The following is a 22,479-nucleotide window of genomic DNA, read 5'->3' on the forward strand; positions in this document are numbered from 1 at the left end:
CAGTGTTTCTGGTTTTGGTACTGCCATGTCTTCATATGTTTTCTAAAAGACTGAGGATGTTAACATTTTTGATGAGTTTAATGGAGACTAAACATTGGTTTTGTGCTATGAGCGTAAGCTTCCGAGTCAGAAAGCTTAGGTCCACGTCCATTTTGTTAAGCTTGTGAGTGCTCAAAATAGTCTTGTAATGATTTTCTGTTTTAAATGCTCAAATCAATAGGTAGGTATGGATGTGTATATTATTAATACATCTATGACATTGTATATATACTTATTCTCATATACACATGTGAATTTTCATATACACATAGGCTGTTTTAGTTTTTTTGTTTTTGTTTTTGTTTTTGTTTTTTAATGTTTATTTGTTTTTGAGTGACAGAGCGGGAAGAGTGTGACCAGGGTAGGGGCAGAGAGAGAGGGAGACAAAGAATGTGAAGCAGGGCTCCAGGCTCTAAGCTGTCAACACAGAGCCCGATGCAGGGCTTGAACTCACCAACCCCGAGGTCATGACCTGAGCCAAAGTTAGAGTTTCACCTATTGAGCCACCCAGGCGCCCCTGCTGTTTCATTTATAATAAAGCCATTTAATGAATTTGTCTGGCTTATCTTAATAAGGGCAGAATTCAGTTCCAGTTTTCTCTAAGGAACTTGTGCCAAGTTGTGTCTTTTGTATCTGTACTTGGTTCGATTTTAATGTTTGATACTATCTTAAACTGTACTATAAATTAAATGAGAAAAAAATACACGTTTTTTATTCTGAATTAAGTTATTATTACAGGATATACTTATATAGCCAATTATGATTACTATAGCCATAACTATAGTTATACACTGAGCAAATATTCACATTTTATTAGGTAGGAATTTTATCAGTCTTAACGCAATTTGCCTTATGGCATTTAACAGTAGATAATTGGCTTGAAAAGTAAAAATGTCACCAGAATGGAAGTTAATTAAGGACTTGAAGTGTCCAAAAGACATGTCAGTTTTCTAGAAGTCGTGGCTAGCTGGTCTTTTGCCACAGGAAAGAGCACCACCAGCAGCTGTTTATTAGTTCCTAAGTGTAAAGTTCAGTCGAATGTTTTATCACAAATTTTACTAGATAAAACAGATTTCATTAAGTTTTAATGAACAAAGAAGTTAACATACGTGCCTTTCATGATGATGCATTTATAGATTTCTGAGCTGGACATATAAAACTTAGCAACTTTCAAGCTTCAAACCAACCTCTAAAATACACATTTTTTTCCTTGTACATAACTATCTTTAGGTTTCTACAGCCATTTCAAAGTCTTGCAGTAAATGGCATTACTTCATAAAATTAGTGTTTAAAAATTACACGTATAATTTTTATTATGTATATATTGTATATATATAATATATATAATAATCAGAAATAAAGGTGATTTGAACTCTCCTCCTGGGAGAATTGTCTTTTATAAGTTTGCTGCCCTTATTCATCTCTCTTTCACTTTTTTTAATTTTTTTTTAAAAATTTTTTTTTTTCAACGTTTATTTATTTTTGGGACAGAGAGAGACAGAGCATGAACGGGGGAGGGACAGAGAGAGAGGGAGACACAGAATCAGAAACAGGCTCCAGGCTCTGAGCCATCAGCCCAGAGCCCGACGTGGGGCTCGAACTCACGGACTGCGAGATCGTGACCTGGCTGAAGTCGGACGCTTAACTGACTGCGCCACCCAGGCGCCCCTCTTTCACTTTTTTTTTAAAAATAACTAGCTGTGATGATTAATGTCATTATGGCTTGTTAAACATGGATTATGTTCATATTATAAGCCATGTGATTCTGGATCAGATCAGTTAAGTTGTACTTCGTTATGCTTTCCAGGGTCAATAACAGCATGGCAGTTAGAGTGGAGCTTTGAAAAGCATGTCTGGCGCTGAGGGTGAATGTCCCCGAGCGTGTTCTTTGTGGGACATCTTCCTCGTGTGTGTTGTGCAAGGAAAAATTTTAACATCCTTCTCCAAGACATAAAGACATTGAAAAGTTCTAATATTTCTTCATTGAAAAAATTATTTAACTTATTTATGTGTTATCCAATATTTTTGTTTAAATTCACAAAATGCTTGGGGTGCCTGGGTGGCTCAGTCGGTTAAGCGTCTGACTTTGGCTCAGATCATAATCTCGCGGTTAAGTTCGAGACCCGTGTCAGACTCTCTGCTTACAGCTTGGGGCCCGGATCCTGCTTTAGATTCTGTGTCTCCCTCTCTCTCTGCCCCTTCCCCACTCGTGTTTGTTCTCTGTCTGTCTCTCTCTTTCAAAAATAAATAAACATTAAAAAAATTTAAAAACAAAATGCTTAAGTTTATCATTTGTCATATACATAGGAACATTTAGTTGTTCTTGTATTGCCTGTTAAAAATAAAGGAAGACTTGTATTCTGAATTCTGTCAAGAATATGGTTCTTGTTTATTTTCTCATTTTGTCTTTTATCTTCCCATCCTAAATTTTCCCTACAAAGAAGTTGCTCCCATCTCTATTTACTTTGCCATTTTATTCACTTTTTGCTACATTTTCACACTGAATTTGACTTTTCAGCAGTATTGCAATGCAATATTACTGAAACGTATACACTTTTTTCCTTGATTTTTGCTTTGTTGAGCTTTTTCTTTTTGTTACGGCTAGAAAACCTTCGGTTACTCTTCCTCGTCTAATTTCTAACATTTACTAGCTCTTCTTCTAATCCATGTTTTCCTAGTGTTTGATAGACTGAAACCATTGTCCTTTTAAGCACACTAGAGAGTTTTCTTTTAAATTCGATTTAGGAATTCTTAGTTTATAAGATCTCCCTGTCAGGCAGTATTTTATAGCCCTCAGTAATCCCTCCTTAAAAGTTCAGAAAGTGAACAGATTATGGTTTTGAATAACTGAGAATTGAAGTCAGTAGTAATATAAAAACTGACATAAACGTATGTTTCCATTATATAGTGAAGTCTGGACTTCCTTTGGAAGAGTACTCATTGAAGCATAGTTCGTAATGAAAGATCAGAAACCACTGATCTTGAACCACTAATCCACTACGAGACTTATACTTTTCTAAAACCTGATTATTCCTGTCCTTAAAAATGAGTTTAATATTTATATTTATTGTATTTACTGGTAATCTCTTCCTATTTCTGCCACTGTCTTCTAGCTGTTGGAGGCAGGCCACGGGTGAACTCAACGTTAAGTTATCTTTTCAAAGAGACAGCATAAAAATGAAATCATAATTAACCCTCAAAGCTAGATAGCTAACATTTACATTGCTTTCTGCCTGGCAGGCACCTTTCGAAGCACTTTACATGTAGTAACTCATTTAATCCTTTCAACAGTCCGTGAGGCCAGCTTTGGCATTATTCACCTGAGAAACCAGAAGAGATTTAACGTTTCCCAGGTTTGCCCAGCTAGAATGCAGCAAGGTTGGTGTTTAAGCCTCGGCAGTCAGCTTTCAGATCTGTGTTCTTCATCACTAAATGTCACTGTCTCTTGTAAAATCTTATCACATGGAAAGCATAATAGTAACACTGAGAAATACAAAGAGAAAAATCTGAAAACTATTAGAGAAAGAAAAAAATAGAATTTATCTATAAAATGTCATTAGCAGACTGAAAACAGACTTGTTATCTCCAGCTGAACTTTTAACAGAGTAACATTTTAAACGTGCTAAAGTAAAAGTCAGGCTAGAATTCTCTAACTATGCTAACATACAAGAGCGAATGTGACATCAGGCCATTTTCAGATGATGTGCAGATTCTGATAGTTTGGTACTCACAGGTTATCTCTGAAAGAAGAAGAATGTATTTCCTCCAGAAGGAAACTATTATATTTTTATGGCTTTTTGTAAAAACAAAAACAAAAACAGAAAAACCTTAATATACTATTAAGAACGTGCCTAGTTATAGTAGATAGTACATATTTATTGATCTCTCAATGTCATTTCCTTTCTATTTATAGAGAAATACATGCTATTAAGGTATTTACTAAAGACAGGGTGCTACCAAGATGAATATACTCTACTCATTCAAGCTTTTTCTAAAACTGAAATGTTAGTCATTGAAAGAAAGCACTCAGGGTGCCCGTATCTTCTACTGCTGCAGAGCTAATAAGCAATGGTATTCAAGAATAGTAGGTTATTTATATTACTTAAGAGTTAATATACACATAGCAACTTTAGTAGATTAGATTACTGATTGAGGAGTTATGCATCGTAAATAAGGAGTTTCTCTTGCTTTTTACGTCCTTATAATTGATTTGAAAACCTCAGCACTGTGTGTATTCACAAGTGTGTATTCATGTGATCATTCAAATTCTAAGATACAATGTTTCCTTTTCAGCGCTTGGCTTTGGAAGCAGAGAAGGTTCAAGCAGCCCACCAGTGGAGAGAGGATTTTGCGGTAAGGATCCTTTTTAACCACTTAAGTAGTAACTTTTTGTGCTTGATTGTTATGATTACATCAAGATTTTTGAGTGATAGAATCTTAAGATGATATGAGACCAAAACACAGCCATATTTTGTTTCTTTAAAAAATTTGCTTTTGGGGCGCCTGGGTGGCTCAGTCGGTTAAGCGTCCGACTTCGGCTCAGGTCATGATCTCGTGGTCCGTGGGTTCGAGCCCCGTGTCGGGCTCTGTGCTGACAGCTCAGAGCCTGGAGCCTGTTTCAGATTCTGTGTCTCCCTCTTTCTCTGACCCTCCCCTGTTCATGCTTTCTCTCTGTCTCAAAAATAAATAAATGTTAAAATTTTTTTTTTTTTTTAAATTGCTTTTGGGTAATCAGGGCCATTAAGTTAGTCATGATGTTCTTGCTTGTGTTCCATATTAAAACAAGTCTTTGGAAATGTTCTCCTATAATCAAAGTTATTTATAAAATTAATGATATTAAAAGAGAATTACATTATAATGTCTGAATCATATTTATAGATATGAATATACTAGTTGGCAAACAAGATGCATTTTAACAACTTTGAGCGTGTGAGAATGATATGCATATTACAGTCACCTTGGTGGTGGGCAGTGTGATTAAAGTGAGAATGAATGAATTAAACTTTCTAAAATTTCATTGGTTCCACTTTGGCTAGATGCAATCTTTCTTTTACTGTGGTCTACTTTCAGAAGTTCCAGTTGATATTAGCGTTTCTATATATGTTTTTGATAAACTTTTGCTAATTATACAGATAGCAGAAATTTTCCTTGTAATCAGTTTTGTCTGCTTATTTATCTTTCATCTGTATTTCCTTCTCTTCATGTGTTCATCCATCCTTTCATCGTCTTTTTTTCTATCTCTATGTCTGTGTATCTATCCGTATATCTATTAATACATCTATGAATGGATTCAGTATTTCAACTTACCTCATCTTATCTATTGATCTATCTGTCTTGTTATAGCCAGGGGTACAGTGAAAAAGTTTGCCCATAATAGTTAAAATATTTATCTTACATATTTGAATTATTTCATTTATAGTGAAAATCTCTATAGTTTCTGATCATAGAAAAATTCCATGTAACTAATTTTGGGCATGTTTAAAATAGGGTATGGGTGACAGCTTTATTGTACTATTAAATTGGTTTTGAATGTTGTAAACAAAAGTCTCAAATTTGAAGGGAAGAAAGTTGTGCTTCAGAGGACACAAAATTGAGGTTCGTGTCCTGTAGATACGGGCTTAGTCCATAATCATTTGTCATAGCTAAGTTCACAAAGATCAATTCATCATCCATAATATATAAAGAAAAAAAATGGTGATTAAGTTAGAAACATAAGTTTGAGTATTGAGGGCAGATTTTAAGCTTATCCAATGAAGGGCTTTACAACATTGTTAGTTTCTTTTAGATGAAAGGACAGCAAGGTTGAATTTTTTGTTGTTGTTTCTCAAATAGACAAAAAGCAGCCACACTAATTTGCCCCCAAAGACATCTGCTTGGTTAGTTAATATTAAATGGAAATTGCTCTTTTCCTCCCAACTCAGCGGTGGTATAGGAAAAGAAATGCAAAGGCATAACAGGTATAGAGCAAGACCACGTATTCTGCTTAGAGTTGGTATGGTACAACTGGTGTTGTCTTGGTTTAAATTCTGAGTTAGTTTTAATTCTGAGAACTCAAAAAAACATAAAGTTCACGCGGATCAGCTTTTGTAATATATTCCCTTGCTGTTCGTAAACTTTTCTTTGCATGAAAGGGATTTGGTAATCTTTCTCAGTCATCTATTAGTTACATGTCTTTTTTAGCTTCCGAGGGAGAAATGATGTGGTAAAGAATAAACTGGCAAGCAGGGTTGTAGTAATGCCTTTATATCATTGGTGTTGTTTTATTTAACTCTTATGTTCTCGCTTTCGGTTTGTAAGAGATTCTTGCCCAGATATATTGCAAACTCCTTGATATCGTAAAATCATTAACACTAATTCAACATTTGGGCAATGCTGTAATTCTCCTTGCAGAAGTAATGGGCAGCCAGTGTAGAGGAACCAAGAAACTCTCGATGTGTGTTAACCGTTATATTTTTCTGAATCCTAGCCATCATCCCTTGTAAGGCACCCAATCATTTATATATTGCTAAGGAAAGGAAAAAAAGAAGCCAATTAAATTATGATGCGTAAGCAATGTTAAGATGTGTTCTTATCTGTCAGATGTTAAAATGTGAAAAAATTTACCTTGAAATGTCATCGCTGTCGTCTCCTTTCTCAGTGCCTGTCCCCAAACAGTGGCACTGCTAGCGTAAGTCATGCAAGAAGACGAATCGGTCCCATAATGACACAGAAGCCATTACTAAATTGTACACAGTTAAATAGAAAATAAGTGGTTTTCTCAGTGAGTGTTAGGAGTTCTTGGCAAACAGTGACCACCGTGTAAGAGAATTCTTGAACAAATTCTGTTCTTAATTTCCCCATAGATTACCTCACAATTTATTTAGGCCCTATGAACATATTGATTGACAGAAAAAGAGATTGTTAAAAGGAAAACAGGTTAGTCCACTTTAGAGCTCTGTCAACTCATTTCCTGAGTACCCTTCTTGAAGGACCGTCAACAATGTTCACAGAATATGTGTTGGTCATAGTTTGTACTCTGAGAATGGATATTTTCCATATCTTACCAGGCCAGCCATACCTGGTCTTTACAGTAGTCCTTCCTATTTCAAGAGCCCTTTGAAACGCCGTAAGTTATTTTATGTTTGAAGACTAGAATGTGAATTCAGATGGCCTAATCTTCAGATTCAAATATTGCAAAAATGCGACACACTTTTTTCTTTTTTTTTTTTCTTTCTGGAAAATCAGATGATACTTCAATTCCTATATGTACCACGGTTAGACAAATCATTCCAAGCCATAGACAAATCAGATTTAATCATCAACATTAAATTTCCCCTTATTTTAGGAGAGCACACAAAATAATTGCAAGTTTTATAAGTACTTTAACCAAACATTTAAAAATGTTTAATTTGGAGCTAAATGCTACTGTATTCCAAAATGTCCTCTTTTTAAATTTTATAATCCTTTCATCTCTTAAGATAGAAAACTATTTGCATCGGTGCGATAGTTCTTTAATGCCACCCTTTAATAATTTAACACTGGGATGATTTAGAAGGCAGAAATGATTTCATAAAAGGTACATTAACATTTCAAAAAGATACGATGTTCTGATTCTTCCCTCAAGTATTAGTAGGCAAATTTCATTAATATTACTTAGGCAAAATGTTGATTAACACTTCCTACTCTTTAATGTAGAGAAATCTCAGGAACAACAAGAACAAAAGGCAAAGCACTGAAATGCTGGCAACAAGGAAAGGCTCGTGTAATTCACACTCTCCCTTGGCGCCACTCAGTTCCCAATTGAATGTACAATTGCGGTAACAAAGGGCATACACTCTAAATGGATGAAGATTTATGCGGTCATGCATTTACAAGTTCAAACCAATATTTGTAAATAAGCTGTATCTACCAGCTGCCTTTCGGGTCTCCATGCAACTTACGGGTGTTAAAGGTGATATTTCATGTCACTTATGATGGACAGATTATTAAGGGCAGGTGGGAGAAGCAAAAAGAGAGCTTAGACAAGGAATTGTTCTGCATGAAATAATTGCTGTTATTTCTGCCAAACAGATCTTTTCCAATTGCATTTGAAATCTCATTTGATTACATTGCAATGGTTGGTTAACTTAAGCAATTTTGTTTCCAACTAAGCCTGCAATATTAATTGTACTTACACATGTATAAACATAAGGGGTGCCTAATTTGTATTTTAATAAGTAGGATCTTTATGTATGGCTTATTAGCATCAGCGTGTTACTGCGCAGACTGAGTACAGACGGCTCGAAATTGGCCAGTAAATAAAACATTTGAGGAGCCTTTTTTTAGCTTCAGCTTTACAGAGAAGCTAAATTAGGAGGTGAAATTTTTTTTCTAGTGAAGTTGAACGTTATTGAGTGTCAATCACGCTAACTTGGTTCTCCTAATTTAGAGTTATTTTTATATATTTTTAAAAAAATCACTTTGCTCAAATTGTAATTTGAAATGTTGCTTTTAAAGTTTTGTGTTTATAGGAGTTAAATTAATAGGCACTGGCCTTATGTATTTAATTATTTCATCTATCTTATTCATTTCATGGAAATCCATCAGTTCTGTTGACTGAGGCACAAACAATTATCAGTTTGTGAACTGTGAAAACATACTATATTTATTTTGGTTACCTCGTATAAAGATAAACACTATTCTAAGTTATACAGTGGTATAGATTCTAGGTATGAAAGAACTGACTTTTTAGGGATAAAAATTGGGGGAGTGGCATTCTATATTAATGAATAAATGAAGGAGTTTAGTAGATTACCAAAATGATTTTAGACTCTGACTGGATTTAGTCTTTTTTTTTTTTTAGTTTCTACCTTTGCTTGAATTGCCCTTTTGGGAGCAAGAGGTTGCCTATTTTAATATGTTTTTGCTACATGCCTTTCAATGTTTTACTACTGTTTTCTTTTAAGAGTGTTGTCAATCTCTTCTCCTTATGAAGATAGATCAAAAGGAGCCACAATACAAAACTGATTTCTCCCAAAATTCCAGGCAACCAATTTATAGCAAAGAGGTATATTTATGGTGCTTACTCTTTTTGTTTCTGCATACATACGAATGTCCATAGTTAGAGCATTATAGTAAGCAAAGTTGAAAATAATAACCATGGGCTTTAAATTGTTAGTTATTCTGGGTGATACTCCTTAGCTGTTGTTTTTACACTGAAAAATAGGAGCTAAATATTTATATATCAATTACCTATATAATAACATTGGTTTCATAGTTAATAATCTTAAATAGTTACTAATAATTTTCCTAACTTCACTTTCTAATTATTTCTGTCAAAGCAAGGCTCATATGACAGTACATGACAATACAATTGAACCCTCTAAAGTAAGACATCATGATAATATGTTTGGGACATTGTAAACTTAGATCTAAATAGGACTGTGTAAATGTTTCTCGTTCATTTCTGTCCCCCTCTCTGGAAGGGAGGGAGAAGTTGCAAAGGACAGCTATCACTGACTTAGGAAATGAGGAGATGGATGGTGGATCTCTGTATTTTCAAGACCAGTCTGCTGCCTTAGTATCCTAACCTTGAACTGATGGAAACGTTGCTAAATTATTGGGAGATTCCTGGAATAGTGCCCGTGTTCTAAAGATTCTAGCCATCCACAGCACCCAGAATCATCCTCGTTGCCATTTAAGCTAGAGTTGATTACTGGTGCCCACTTGTAGCTGTCAAAAGAGAGCTGTCTTAAACTTAGCTATTTCGTTAACCTCTCTATAAGTTAAGTTGCATTTTATTAAAAATTTTGGACACCAGTTAATTGCATTAAGGTGGGGTTTACTGTATTAATTTTTATAAAATGTATTTCTTTTACTATATAAAAGAAATAAAAGGATGAAGAAAAATGTATAAGCCTTACAGATCACTGCAACTTATACACAATGCATAGTCTGCAAAGGTTTGGCGTGTAACCTTCTGTCCATTTTTTTTCCCCCTTATTTAAAAAGTTTCAGTGACTCTCCGTTTAGCATAAATGGCAGACCAGGCCCTTCAGGGTCTGCTACCCTCTTACTTTTCCTAAATTTTCTATTGCACCATCTCCGCAGCAGCTGTTATCATCCTGAAATTCTAAAACCGAAACAGAGTGAAACTTGACGTTTCTGTAAGGCGATGTTCTTTACTTCATCTTCAGACTTTTTAAAAACTGCTGTGCTGCCTCCCTGTGAAGATAGTTTTGCTAACAGTACAAAGGAAAGAAGGTTGATGCCGAAGATACAAATAGAATAATTTCTGACATTTCAGAAGCCCTCCATTCCAACATTTAAAAAATGTTTTATTTATTTATTTTGAGAGAGAGAGCAAGCGCATGAGGAAGGGGCAGAGAGAGAAAGACAGAGGATCCTAAGCGTGCTCCATGCTTTCAGTGCAGAGTCTTGCTCAGGGCTTGAACTCATGGACCAAACTGTGAGATCACGACCTGAGCCAAAAATCAAGAGCCGGACACTTTACTGAGGGAGCCACCCAGGGGCCCCCATCTTCAGACTTTTTGATGATGTCTGCCTAGGAATCTGCTCTTTCCAATTTCCTCTCGGGTTTGATCCCCTAATCTTGGATTTGTTGTCTGTTTTCTGTAGGCCCCTTATACCCAGTATATATTCCTATTCAAATATGTACTCATTGCGTAATTTTCCTTTTTCTACTCTCTTTCAGCGCTGAAATGCAAACTTTCTGGAGATAAGAACTATGGCTGATGCGTTGCTAAGAAAATTGTAGTCTGGTATACCATGCATAACCCACAGTAGCCTATATGTAATTTTTTAAATTAAAAGTTACCTAGTTGTAGTTTTGAGATACCTATTTTTACTATAAACGTTATGGTCAGTTGTACTGGAGATATAGTGAAAAATTTATTTGAACAGCAGTTTTTATGTCTGAGTATATTTGTCCAGAGCCGTGGCATGGTTATAGAACACTGGGCTTGAAATTATGCAAGTCTGTTTCGAATTTTGTCTTTGCCACTAACTGGCAATACAATTTTCTGAAAATAACAGCCTTTTGAATATCAGTTTATGTAAAAATGCTTGCTTCTGTAGTCTCTACCAGCATAATTATTTCTGTTAGTTGCTCAGTAATAGTCTCTCTACGCTCCTATGAACCCTATCTCTCCACCAAGGAAAATGTTTTCTAGAAACCTCATGACTTGTCCATGTGTTCACCAAGTGGGTTGACAAAAGTCCCTGGATGGCTGTTCATGTAGGCCAGAGAGCATCTCCTAACTCCCATTGCTTCTGTTTTCTGCTTGCCATCATTGCCCCCGTGGAAGAATACAGTTCTGCTCAGCTTGCTGTCACCTGGTGCATCCCAGGCTGTCAGAGTGTGTCCTGTGTAGACACAGAGTGAATGGCTCTATTCCCAACCATAGAGGTTTTAAAAAATATTTTAGTTAGTTAATATACAGTGCAATATTGGTTTCAGAAGTAGACTTCAGTGATTCATCACTCACATATAGCACCCAGTGCTCATCACAAGTGCCCTCCTTTATACCCATCATCCGTCTAGCCCATCACCCCGATCACCTAACCTCCGTCAACCCCCAGTTTGTTATCTATCATTAGGAATCTCTTGTGGTTTGTATCTCTTTTCTTTCCACACCCCCTTCCCATATGTTCGTGTGTTTTGTTTCTTAAATTCCACATATTAATAAAATCATGTATTTGTCTCTGTCTGATTAACTTATTTCGCTTAGCATAATACATTCTAGCTCCATCCATGTTGTTGCAAATGGCAAGATTTCATTCTGTTTGATGGCTGAGTAATATTCCATTGTGTGTATATATATATACCATATCTTCTTTATCCATTCATCAGTCGGTGGACACTTGGGCTCTTTCCACAGTTTGTTGTTGATAATGCTGCTATAAACATTAGGGTGAATGGACCCCCTTGAACCTGTATTTTTGTATCCTTTGGGTAAATACCTAACAGTATAATTGCTGGATCATACGGTAGTTCTATTTTTAATTTTTTGATGAACCTCCACACTGTTTTCCAGAGTGGCTGCACCAGTTTGCATTCTTACCAGCAGTGCAAAAGTGTTCCTCTTTCTCTGCATCATCGCCGGCATCTGTTGTTTCTTGTATTCTTCATTTTAGCTAGTCTGACAGGTGTGAAGTGGTGTCTCATTACGGTTTTGATTTGTTTTTCCCTGGTGATGAGTGATTTTGAGCATCTTTTCATGTGTCTGTTAGCCATCTGGATGTCTTCTTTGGAAAAAGTGTCTATTCACGCCTGGGTGGCGCAGTCGGTTAAGCGTCCGACTTCAGCCAGGTCACGATCTCGCGGTCCGTGAGTTCGAGCCCCGCGTCAGGCTCTGGGCTGATGGCTCAGAGCCTGGAGCTTGTTTCCGATTCTGTGTCTCCCTCTCTCTCTGCTCCTCCCCCGTTCATGCTCTGTCTCTCTCTGTCCCAAAAATAAATAAACGTTGAAAAAAAAAAAAAATTAAAAAAAAAAAAAGTGTCTATTCACGTCTTCTGGCCATTTATTCGCGGATTATTTGTTTTTGGGTGTTGAGTTTGATTAGTTCTTTATTTTTTTATATAATTTTTTTAATGTTTATTATTTATTTTTGAGATAGAGGGAGAGACAGTACAAGTAGGAAAGAGGCAGAGAGAGAGAGAGACACTGAATCCAAAGCGGACTCCAGGCTCTGAGCTGTCAGCACAGAACCCTGATGTGGGGGCTCGGACCCACTAACCGTGAGATCATGACCTGAGCACAAGTCAGACGCTTAACTGACTGAGCCATCCAGGCACCCAGTTCTTTATAGATTTTAGATACTAACCCTTTATCCGATATGTCATTTGTAAATACCTTCTTTCCTTCCGTAGACTGCCTTTTAGTGTTGTTGATTTTTTCCTTTGCTGTGCAGAAGCTTTTTATCTTGATGAAGTCCCAATAATTCATGTTTGCTTTCGTTTCTCTTGCCTTCAGCAACATGTCTAGTAAGAAGTTGCTTCGACTGAGGTCAAAGACATTGCTGCCTGTGTTCTCCTCTAGGATTTTGATGGTTTCCTGTCTCACATTTAGGTGTGTCATCCATTTTGAGTTTATTTTTGTGTTAGGTGTAAGAAAGTGGTCCAGTTTCATCCTTCTGCACGTTGCCGTCCAGTTTTCCAACACCATTTGTTGAAGAGACTTTTTTCCATTGGATGTTCTTTCATGCTTGTTGAAGATGAGTTGTTCACATGATTGGGGGCGTAGAGGGGTTTCTAAAACCTAGGTAAATAATATTTGAATGCGCCATTTGAAAAAAGTAGAAGCTAATGCAAAACTCCATTAAATCAAATATCAAATTCTTAAAGTTTATTGCAATAAGAATAGAACATGATATCTACCCTCTTCACAAAGTTTATGTGTACAATACAGTGTTGATGACTAGGTACGATGTTGTCTCGCAGATCTTTAGCTCTTATACACCTTGCTTAACTGAAACTATATGCCTGTTGATTAATAACTTGCCAATTCTCCCTCCCTTCAACCCATGGTAACCACCATTTCAGTCTTCGATTTTATTAATTTGCCTATTTTAGATACCTCATGTAAGTGGAATCATACAGTACTTGTCTTTGTGTGCCCGGCTTATTTCACTCGGCATAATATTCTCAAGGTTCATCCATGTTTCCGTGTAGCAGAATTTCCTACGTTTTAAGGGCTAAATTATATTATGTGTGCTATTTTCACTACCTTCTCTTTGTAGATGTGTTCATCTCTTGATGGACTTTTGGATTGTTTCCACATCTTAGCTATCATGGGACTGTTAGTATCTCTGAGATCCTGATTTTAATTCTATTGGATATATACTCACAAGTGGGACTGCTGGATCATATGTAGTTCTAATTTTATTATTATTATTTTTTTTTGAGTAATCTTGATAGTGTTTGGTGTAGTGGCTGCACCATTTTGCATTCCCACCAAGAGTGTGCAAGGATTCCAGTTTCTCCGTCTTCGACAATATTGTTGTCTAATAGCTAGAGACTCAAACATAAGATCTGACACTGTAAGACTCCTAGACTAAAAGCTTCATGACATTGTTTTTGGCAGTGATTTCATGGATAAGACACCAAAAGCCCAGGCAACAAAAACAAAGTGGGACTTCACAAAAGGAAAAAAAGCGGAATAACAAAGGGAACAATCAGTACAGTGAAAGGTAACCTGCAGAGAAAATATTTGCAAACCATGTATCTGGTAAGGGGTTAATCTTGAAAACACATATGGAGCTCATACAAGCCAACAACAAAAATAGCATCCCTACAGGTTTTTAATCACCAGGGCTCTGAAGCTGGTTCTCATAGTCCCTGTATCATAAAGTTCCTGAAGTAAAGAGTTCATTCATGGTTTATTTAATACTTCTCTCAATGGGGGCATAAACACCTTTCTTTAGGAGTCTTTGAGGAGACTTTTTTCTTATCATATCCTCCTCTTCCTCAGTGTCCCTTTGAACTCTCGTCCATGTATTTTTCCTTTAGGAAACAACCTGTTGACCTCCAGCAAATGAATGTGTGAAAACAGATTCCTAAATCTTTTTTCAACTCTCTATCTATATGGTCATAGTTCAAGTTCATCATGGAGGACCCCACTGCTGTATACATTCATATCTCCAAAAACCTGTTTGAAATTAAATGAGATAGTTTATGTAAATATGCGTAGCACTTTGGAAGGTCTTCAAAATGATCATTTTAATAGAGCAGGCACTACCTCCTTCTAGATGCATTTCTTCCAAAAAGTCTATTCCTTTTTAGTGGTTAAGTGCAGCTAGTTACAACTTGAGAAGGAAAATGTGCATTGTCCACAAGAGGCGGCAGATGAATACCGACTGAACTGACTTAAATTCTACTTAACTTACATTTCATTTATGGAGTAAGACTGCATTCGCATAGAATGACTACACTTGGAAGTGAGCAGGGGGCATGAAGGTATCAAATTAAGTCTTTAATTATTTTTGATGTTTGTCTTTATCTGTGTATGAAGTTCTGGTGTGCTTGCTACCTAAAACAGCTCTGGTGCACCTTTCTATATTTAAAAAAAAATGTATTTGACGGGAACGTTAGGGGATATGGACACTAATACGTGTATTTATTTACTGCAGATCCTTGTGGACTGGGGCCCTGGGGCAATAACTCCCTTCCCAGAGATAATTTTTATCTTAAGAATAACATCAGATGCTGGAATAATTTCAGTTTAGTGGGGTTAGAGTTATGTTAATTACTTTGCTCACATTACTATGGCAAAGAGAATGCTTCAGGAATTGAAGAATCGGCCTAGAGAGCATTCTTTCTAAAGGGTTACCCCCGTGGTGAAACTTGGAACTTTAAAATAAAGAACCTAAATTTGAGGAACAGGCAATTTATGTAGGTCATGGAGTTCTGTCACTAATAGGATACATTTGGATTTGGGGGGCTGCCTGGGATAGCTGCCCATGAGGACTTCGGGTTTAGTGAACTGGTTTAGCGGGAGGGATATTATGTGTCCAGAATATAAGAAAGCCACTGAAACAGGGTTTTGGCTAATGTTGAGAGTGTGTATTTATTGTACCCATAAGCTTAGTTTAAAAAAAAAAAAAAAAAGAGTCTGTAAGTAGATAGAAGAAAGTTTTGAGATATCCCTGATTTAAAGCTGACAGGTTAAAAAAAAAATGGAAAGGAACCTAGAAAATATTCATCTACAAGTTTCAACAATTATGTAGCTAGACTTTAGCCCTGGATTTGAATACACATAAGAAAAATGCTATGGGACTTTAGGGGAATGACCAACTTGCCCCATCCGTGCAAAATGGCCAGTTTCTTGGAAGCTTATGCCTTTTGTTATCTTCTAACTTTCCAAAACAGCCTGTCAACAGATTTATTCCTCATGCTATCCTCTCTCTAATTAATCAAGACTTTCTTTTTTCCTTTTACTTTCTCATCAGTATACAAACTTGTTTTGGTATCTTCTGTCATTAAATCAGTCTATCTATCTTGCCTCTTTTAGCTTCACCATACTTCTTTGCTATCTTATACTGCTAAATTCCAAGGAAATGTACACCCGCACACTCTCTCCATTTTCACCTTTGCTCGCTGGCCAGCCCAGTCCAGTCTGAGTGCACACTGCATCTGTGTCACAATTGTTTTGTAGTTTGCATTTACCTCCATGTCATCGAATCTAATGGGCATATTCTGTGGATCTTTATAATTGGTCTGTTGATATCATTTTAATGGACCACCTCCAAGTTCTCCTTTCTTCAAACACTTTTATTAGTTTTCAGGAAACCCCACTTAGCCGATTTTCCTGTTTTCTCACTATCCGTTCCTTATCAGTTTCCTTTTTAGTACTTGTTTCTTTACAGTGGCTCTAATCTTGTCTAAATTTAGGGCTGTCATAGCCCTCTTGTCTTTACTGCCCATGCTTTGTCCCAGGACACCCCATCCATTTCATTGTATTTAAATATAATTCCACACAGGTCTCTTTTCTGAGTTCTAGGCTCATTTATCTAACTGACCACTTGTTTCCATTAATAGTTATCTTGCCTGCTTGTCACGAACATGCTCAGATGAACTGCTGTTTCCATTACTTTCTCCCCTAGTATTCTGCTCATCTGTTGATTTTCCCATCTCAAATAATGCCAACTTCTCCCAAGTTAATGTAGTCAAAATGAAAGAGTAATCCTTAATTTCTTTCTCTGCCATAACCCCTTATATAATCCATGTGTAAATTCTGTCAATTTCAAATATATCATGCAACTATTTATTTCTCTTCATCTCCGTTACCACCGTCTGTGTCCAATCTCCCACCCCAGCCTGTAGACAGATAATCTTGAAATTGTTCATCAAATTATGAATCAAAGAGTCTACCTACTGCCCTGTAGCATCCACAAATTTGGTTTATATACATAGTTAAATAAGATTTTATATTGTCAATTAAACAGAAGAGAATAATCACGAGACTTTAATCAACAGTTTTATAAGCAAGTGGAAGACACAGCTTTGTATATCCTTCTGGCACAAATGTTTTGCGAATCAAGTAAGATGAAGGAGTTTAAAATCTTTAAACCAATAAGACAACCAAATATGAGAACACAGTAGTGTAGGTGACACAAACCTGAATTTAGAAAGCAATGTGTTGCTTTTCTCAAACTGCCCATGAAAGATATGCCTATATGGTAGCAGCAGTATTAAAATCAAGGCAGCACAAGTGAAAACAAGTTTAAAAAAAAAAAAAAGTCCAAAATGTTACTGTTAAATTACGTTACGATTAATGGCACAAAAAAATGTGAAGTTTTATATGAATTCAGGTTTAAAATAACAGTTACAAATGCCTTTTTCTGCTTCATCAGAAGACATACTGTGATCTAAGTAATAGAGCTTGTAATTGCTGAATGTTATAGGAAATTAGTTATCATGGAATTGTAGTATTGTGTGTTATGGGGTATATTACATGTTAATTAAATTATTAGATTCTAAAAACTATAAAATTGCTGCATTGCAAGAATTGCTTTACTTTGTGATAGTGCTTCACCACTGTGGGGGAAATTCTCCTGGGGATCTTTTAAGAACCACCTCGAAGTCGTTTTTCAAAGTCTTCCCTAATGTCCTCCCCAGAGAGTTCTCAGTGACTTCGCATGGGGGTAAAGCTAAGACACAGAATCCATCTCTAGAGAGCAGTGTAACTGATGGGGTGTAACCTATCTATCATGTGTAGTAAGACTGAAGAAAGCTTGGCAACCACTTTCTGGAGGACTTACTAATTATCACAATAAAAACAGTCAGTCTGAATGCCGTTCTAAAGCTTAGAAACAAGGGATTGAGCGGTAAATAGATTTGAATATCAGAAAGAAAATTATAAAGAAATTGGATGCTCAAAACAATCTAGTTGGGTTTAGTTATTACCTAAACAGCAATAGTGACAATAATCAGGCTTGCTCAGTCACTCTCCTTCTGAAAGAGTAATACCTTAATTGTTTTTACAAGAATATTTCGGTATCATGACGTTAAAAATCCAAGTGATATATAGGTCACTACAAAAGAAAAATTAAAATCTCTCTTAAATACTAGATATATTCTTTGTTTACATTTAGTGGGCATGATGATATTCAGTTTATCTGTTTATCTCTTTTTTTTTACACATATTTTTTCATGACATAACCCGGAAAAAAAAAAATCACAGTTCTCTGGTTTGAACAGAATGTACGAATTTGTGATAGGAGAGTGCATTCTACCATGAACATATCAACATGTTAATATTTCTCTCACCTTCTTCATACATCCCCAAACTTATAAGGTTATTATTTTTATCTAAGACTTATGCTCTAAAACCATAATTCCCACAGTGTTTAATCCTCATTCTATATTTTGATGGCTTAAACGGTGTCATCAGAACTTCTACCATAGCTCCTCTATACAGACCTTATTTATTTGTGTTTTTAATTCATAGTTTGATTCATTGGATTTTTTTGATCAAGTAGTTCAACAAAGAAAAGCCATAGGATGCTCTAATCCCTGAGTTCTTGCACGATTGCAAATTCCTGAGATTTCATTTTGGATTTGAAAGCAACTTTGGCTATATATGCTCCCCCCACCCTCCTCAAAATTTGAAACAATTTTCATTGTTCTGTCATTGATACAAGTGGCTCTAAAGAAGTCTCAAGCCAGTCTGATTCTAGGGCCTGGACCCATCCTGAATTGACTTGCTTTTTTTTGCTGTTTCCCTAATACGTTCTTCAATATTGAGGTTGAACTAGGAATAATACATCTTACTGTTCGTTGTTTGGTGTCTTTGTATTCTGGTTTTAATTTTGTTTCAGAAATGTGAACTTTCAACATCTTTTTGAATATTTTTGTATAGTTTTTTTTTTTTAATGCTCTTTTCATCAGGAATATCACGTAATATAAATGGGACTACCTTTTCTGTTTTCCATAATTGGTATTTGGTATAATCTTTTTAAAGCATCCTTTTTTTTTTCTTCCATTTGGCATGATTTCCTGAAGCCTGTCTGGAATGATGGTCTTTTCATATGCATCTGTGCCTTCCTTGTTTTCATGTAGCTGTCTTCTCTAAATAATCTGTTTTGCATCTCCCCCTTTTCTGTCTGTTCTGCAGCTCCTTTGCCAGTTTATAAATAATCTCATCTTTAAAAACTCTTTTGTCTTTTATTTTCTTTCATTATTTTCCTGACACTCTCCCTCTCTACCCCTTATTTTAAAGAATAGGTCTATAATTTCTCTGAGACTGTGAGGAACCATGGTTTTAATTCTTCATTTTGTTTTAGTTTCGCTATCTTTCATTAGTTTTCCTTTCTTCCTTCACCTTTCCAAAGAAATGGCTGTGCATGGATTCCTGAATCTTGATTTGATGGAAGATGATGTGGGAAAATTAAAAAGAGAGGATCCCAAGGTAGTTTAGGGCTTCCACTAAGGTGAATAGTCTCATTGGCCTTCCAAAATAGGTTCTATACTTTGCATATTTCCAAACTGTTTTTAAGCTTCAGGAAGTCTATGAGACTTATGATTAAAAACAGGTAAGTCATGGCTTTTCTTATGCTGATATGATGATTGCCATTTCTCTTTCCTACGAGGATTTATTTCCTTTCACATTCTACAGCTAGCATTTATTAGGTAAAAAATAGAAAACATTAGGTAGTATTAAAATTAATTGCATTTTCAAAGCCAAAATAGGGAATGTCCAACACAAGTGTTCCTGCAAAAATATATCTGATTATTGCCTAGATATCAGCTTGATATTATAAGTTCTACTTTTAAACAAATTATTAGAACATGGTGAAGGAAATAAAATAAAATGTAAACCAGTGCTTTCTGTAAAGCAGAAAATAAATCATTTGATATTTAAACAGCCCCCTAAAGGGGGTACCATTTGCACATGAAAAGTACTGATTCAGGGTGTGCTTCGGATTCCAATTCATTCAACAGAATATTTGGTTATCTACTTTAATATTAAGTCTAAAATTATTTCTGGACCATTAAGTCAAAAATTATTACAGTTAAAAGGGACATACTCTGATAAATAGGATTGCCAACCAAGATGCCAAAAAGAGTTTCATTACTTCATATAGTGTGATTTTTGGCTATTTATTTAATCCTTAAACTGCAGTTTCGTCATCAACAAAATGGGAATAAGATTGGTACCAATAGCACATGGTTATTTTGATACTTAATTGAAATAATGCATGGAAGCCTTCACACAGGTCTTTGTGAAGTGGAATCAAGCTTCAATAAGGGAAATATAGGGGCACCTGGGTGGCTTAGTCTGTTGTGTCTGACCCTGGATTTTGGCTCAGGTCCTGATCTCTTGGTTCATGGGATCAAGCCCTGCATTGGGCTCTGCACTGTCATTGAAGAGCCTGCTTGGGATGTTCTCTCTCCCTCTCTTTCTGCCCCTTCCCCACTAATGCATATGCGCTCACATTCTCTCTCTTAAAAAACTTTTTTTTTTAAATAAAAAGTATAAATGATGTCACATTATTAAGAAATTGATGACATTCAATGTTACCTAAACGAGTATAACTGAAATTTTATTAGCAATCAAATTTAGTCTCCCCCCCCCACCCCCGTTATGTTCCTTCTGCTTTCTTCCAGGTAGAATCTGCAAAGTATAGAACAACCTGCCATCATCAAAAACATATATATAATCATTACATTCATTGAGATTGATTTTGCTTACAAATGTGCTGTTTCCCCTTTGAAACATATTTTTAAAGATTTCCAAAAAAAAAAAAAAAAACCCAAAACTGTGAAATGTTAAAAACCACAAGCACAGTACAGAATCAAAATACTGATTTTGATAAATTATATTCTTGCTTTGAGTAGAAACCCACACATGTATATTTTAGCATAGCTATTTTAAACCATTAAAATATCCTGAAAGCATTTCTGTGCTGTTTGTATTTGTATCAGTGTTGGAATCCCATTGTCTTATGGCTCACAAACGGTAAAATCTAATCAATTTTACATTTTCAGACTTTTATTTGAAAATCTTAAGTATTATATGTTTTCATGTTCTGAGCGTTTCTGGTTTTTATAAATAAAGAGTATTAGTTACACTCGAGAGAGAACAAATTATAGAATACAAGTTATAATAAATCTAAAATGTGTGTTTGATGGTTCAACTACTAAATTCTTTTTTCATAATCCTTATGCTGAGTAAAAATGACCAAATGATATATTCAAGATGACTATAGCCTATTTCTTTGGCTAAAAGGGAAATGAAACCATCTGACAGAAAATATCAATGTCTCTGTTATTTTAATAGCATAGATGTTAATCCTTTTCTAGAAATTTTAAACATTTTCTAAAGCTCATAATAAAAATTCTTAGCTCAAACTTGCCTCAACTTTCTATATTTATTAAGATATGATTTCTTTTTCTGAGCAGTCTTAAGTGATTTGCAAACAATACTAGGTCAGTTGCATTATTGTGATTTTTGTATAACTTGCTGAATGGAAAGGACGTTATGTATATTACCATTTATTAGCTTTGATCATTTTTAGGTTTCTCATGTACTGTGTTGCATATAGTTTGAAAATTTTACCTTTAACCTGTAAAATAGAAATAAATATTATGTTAATAAAATATTAAATAAATAAAAATAAATAAATAAATAAATAAATAAATAAAAATATTAACATGTAAAATAGAAATAAAATAGACAATTTCACTAGCTCTCCTTTTAATTTACTCATTTTTCTTGGGTGTGTCTAGAGCCGCTTAATTTTTACTCAACCAATAACCCATGTTAGTGGCCAAAGTATACCACAGATGGGAGGAAAAAACACAGCCTTCCAATTTTGTAGAGAGGAAATTGTGTCTGTGAAGGTTAATTGGCTGCTAATACCCTCTCTTCCCACTTCTCACCTGGATATTGACTTTGAAATTTCTTGATTCTTTAAATGTAGAATATTTTCATACTGATTTTCTTATGCACTAGGAAATAAGTCAACATGATCAAAAGAGGAGTATGTTGATGTGTTCCTTTGTTCAGTAACACATCTGGAAGCGTAGTTTAAAATGTAGACAGCTCTATAATTGGTTTGACTTCTCTGCAGGATTTTTGCTTTCCACTGAAGTGACACCAGCCTCTGGTGATTGAAATAACTTCATTTAGGCAAGTTCTTTAGCTGATCAATCTTCCTTTGTCCTCAGTTTCCTGTTTAAAACTATGTGTATGCCATTACTTACACTTAGGCAAGGTAAATGGCTTTTATTTTAATTTTTGGAAAATTTCATTTGTTATTTCAACTTTCTCTTATTCTGTTCTTTTTGTAAAATTGTATCACCGAAACAAATATTTTCTGGATACTTAAATCATGGCCTTGGTTACAATTGTATAAAACCATCTAAATGTAATTTGAATACTAGAAAATAATATTAATTTTATATATCTGTATTCAAAATTTGCAAAATTCTTTCAGTTAAATTATAACATTAAGTTAT

General features: G+C 35.4%; 1 protein-coding gene across 9 annotated transcripts in view; it reads left to right on the plus strand.

Annotated features, from left to right (window-relative positions):
- Nucleotides 1-22,479, plus strand: part of CACNA2D1 (calcium voltage-gated channel auxiliary subunit alpha2delta 1) — a 494,087-nt gene that overhangs the window by 264,956 nt on the left and 206,652 nt on the right. For 8 of the 9 annotated variants that reach the window (XM_086696813.1, XM_086696812.1, XM_086696817.1 and 5 more), the window contains exon 4: nt 4,333-4,392. The exons of the other annotated variant lie outside the window; for it this stretch is intronic. In XM_086696813.1, coding sequence (XP_086552939.1) covers nt 4,333-4,392 — 60 coding nt within the window. The remainder of the gene's footprint in view (nt 1-4,332; nt 4,393-22,479) is intronic. 9 annotated transcript variants of the gene reach the window in all.

The sequence above is a fragment of the Puma concolor genome, chromosome A2 (assembly GCF_028749965.1).
Source record: "Puma concolor isolate L17-30 chromosome A2, mPumCon1.1.hap2, whole genome shotgun sequence".
NCBI classification, from domain to species: Eukaryota; Metazoa; Chordata; class Mammalia; order Carnivora; family Felidae; genus Puma; species Puma concolor.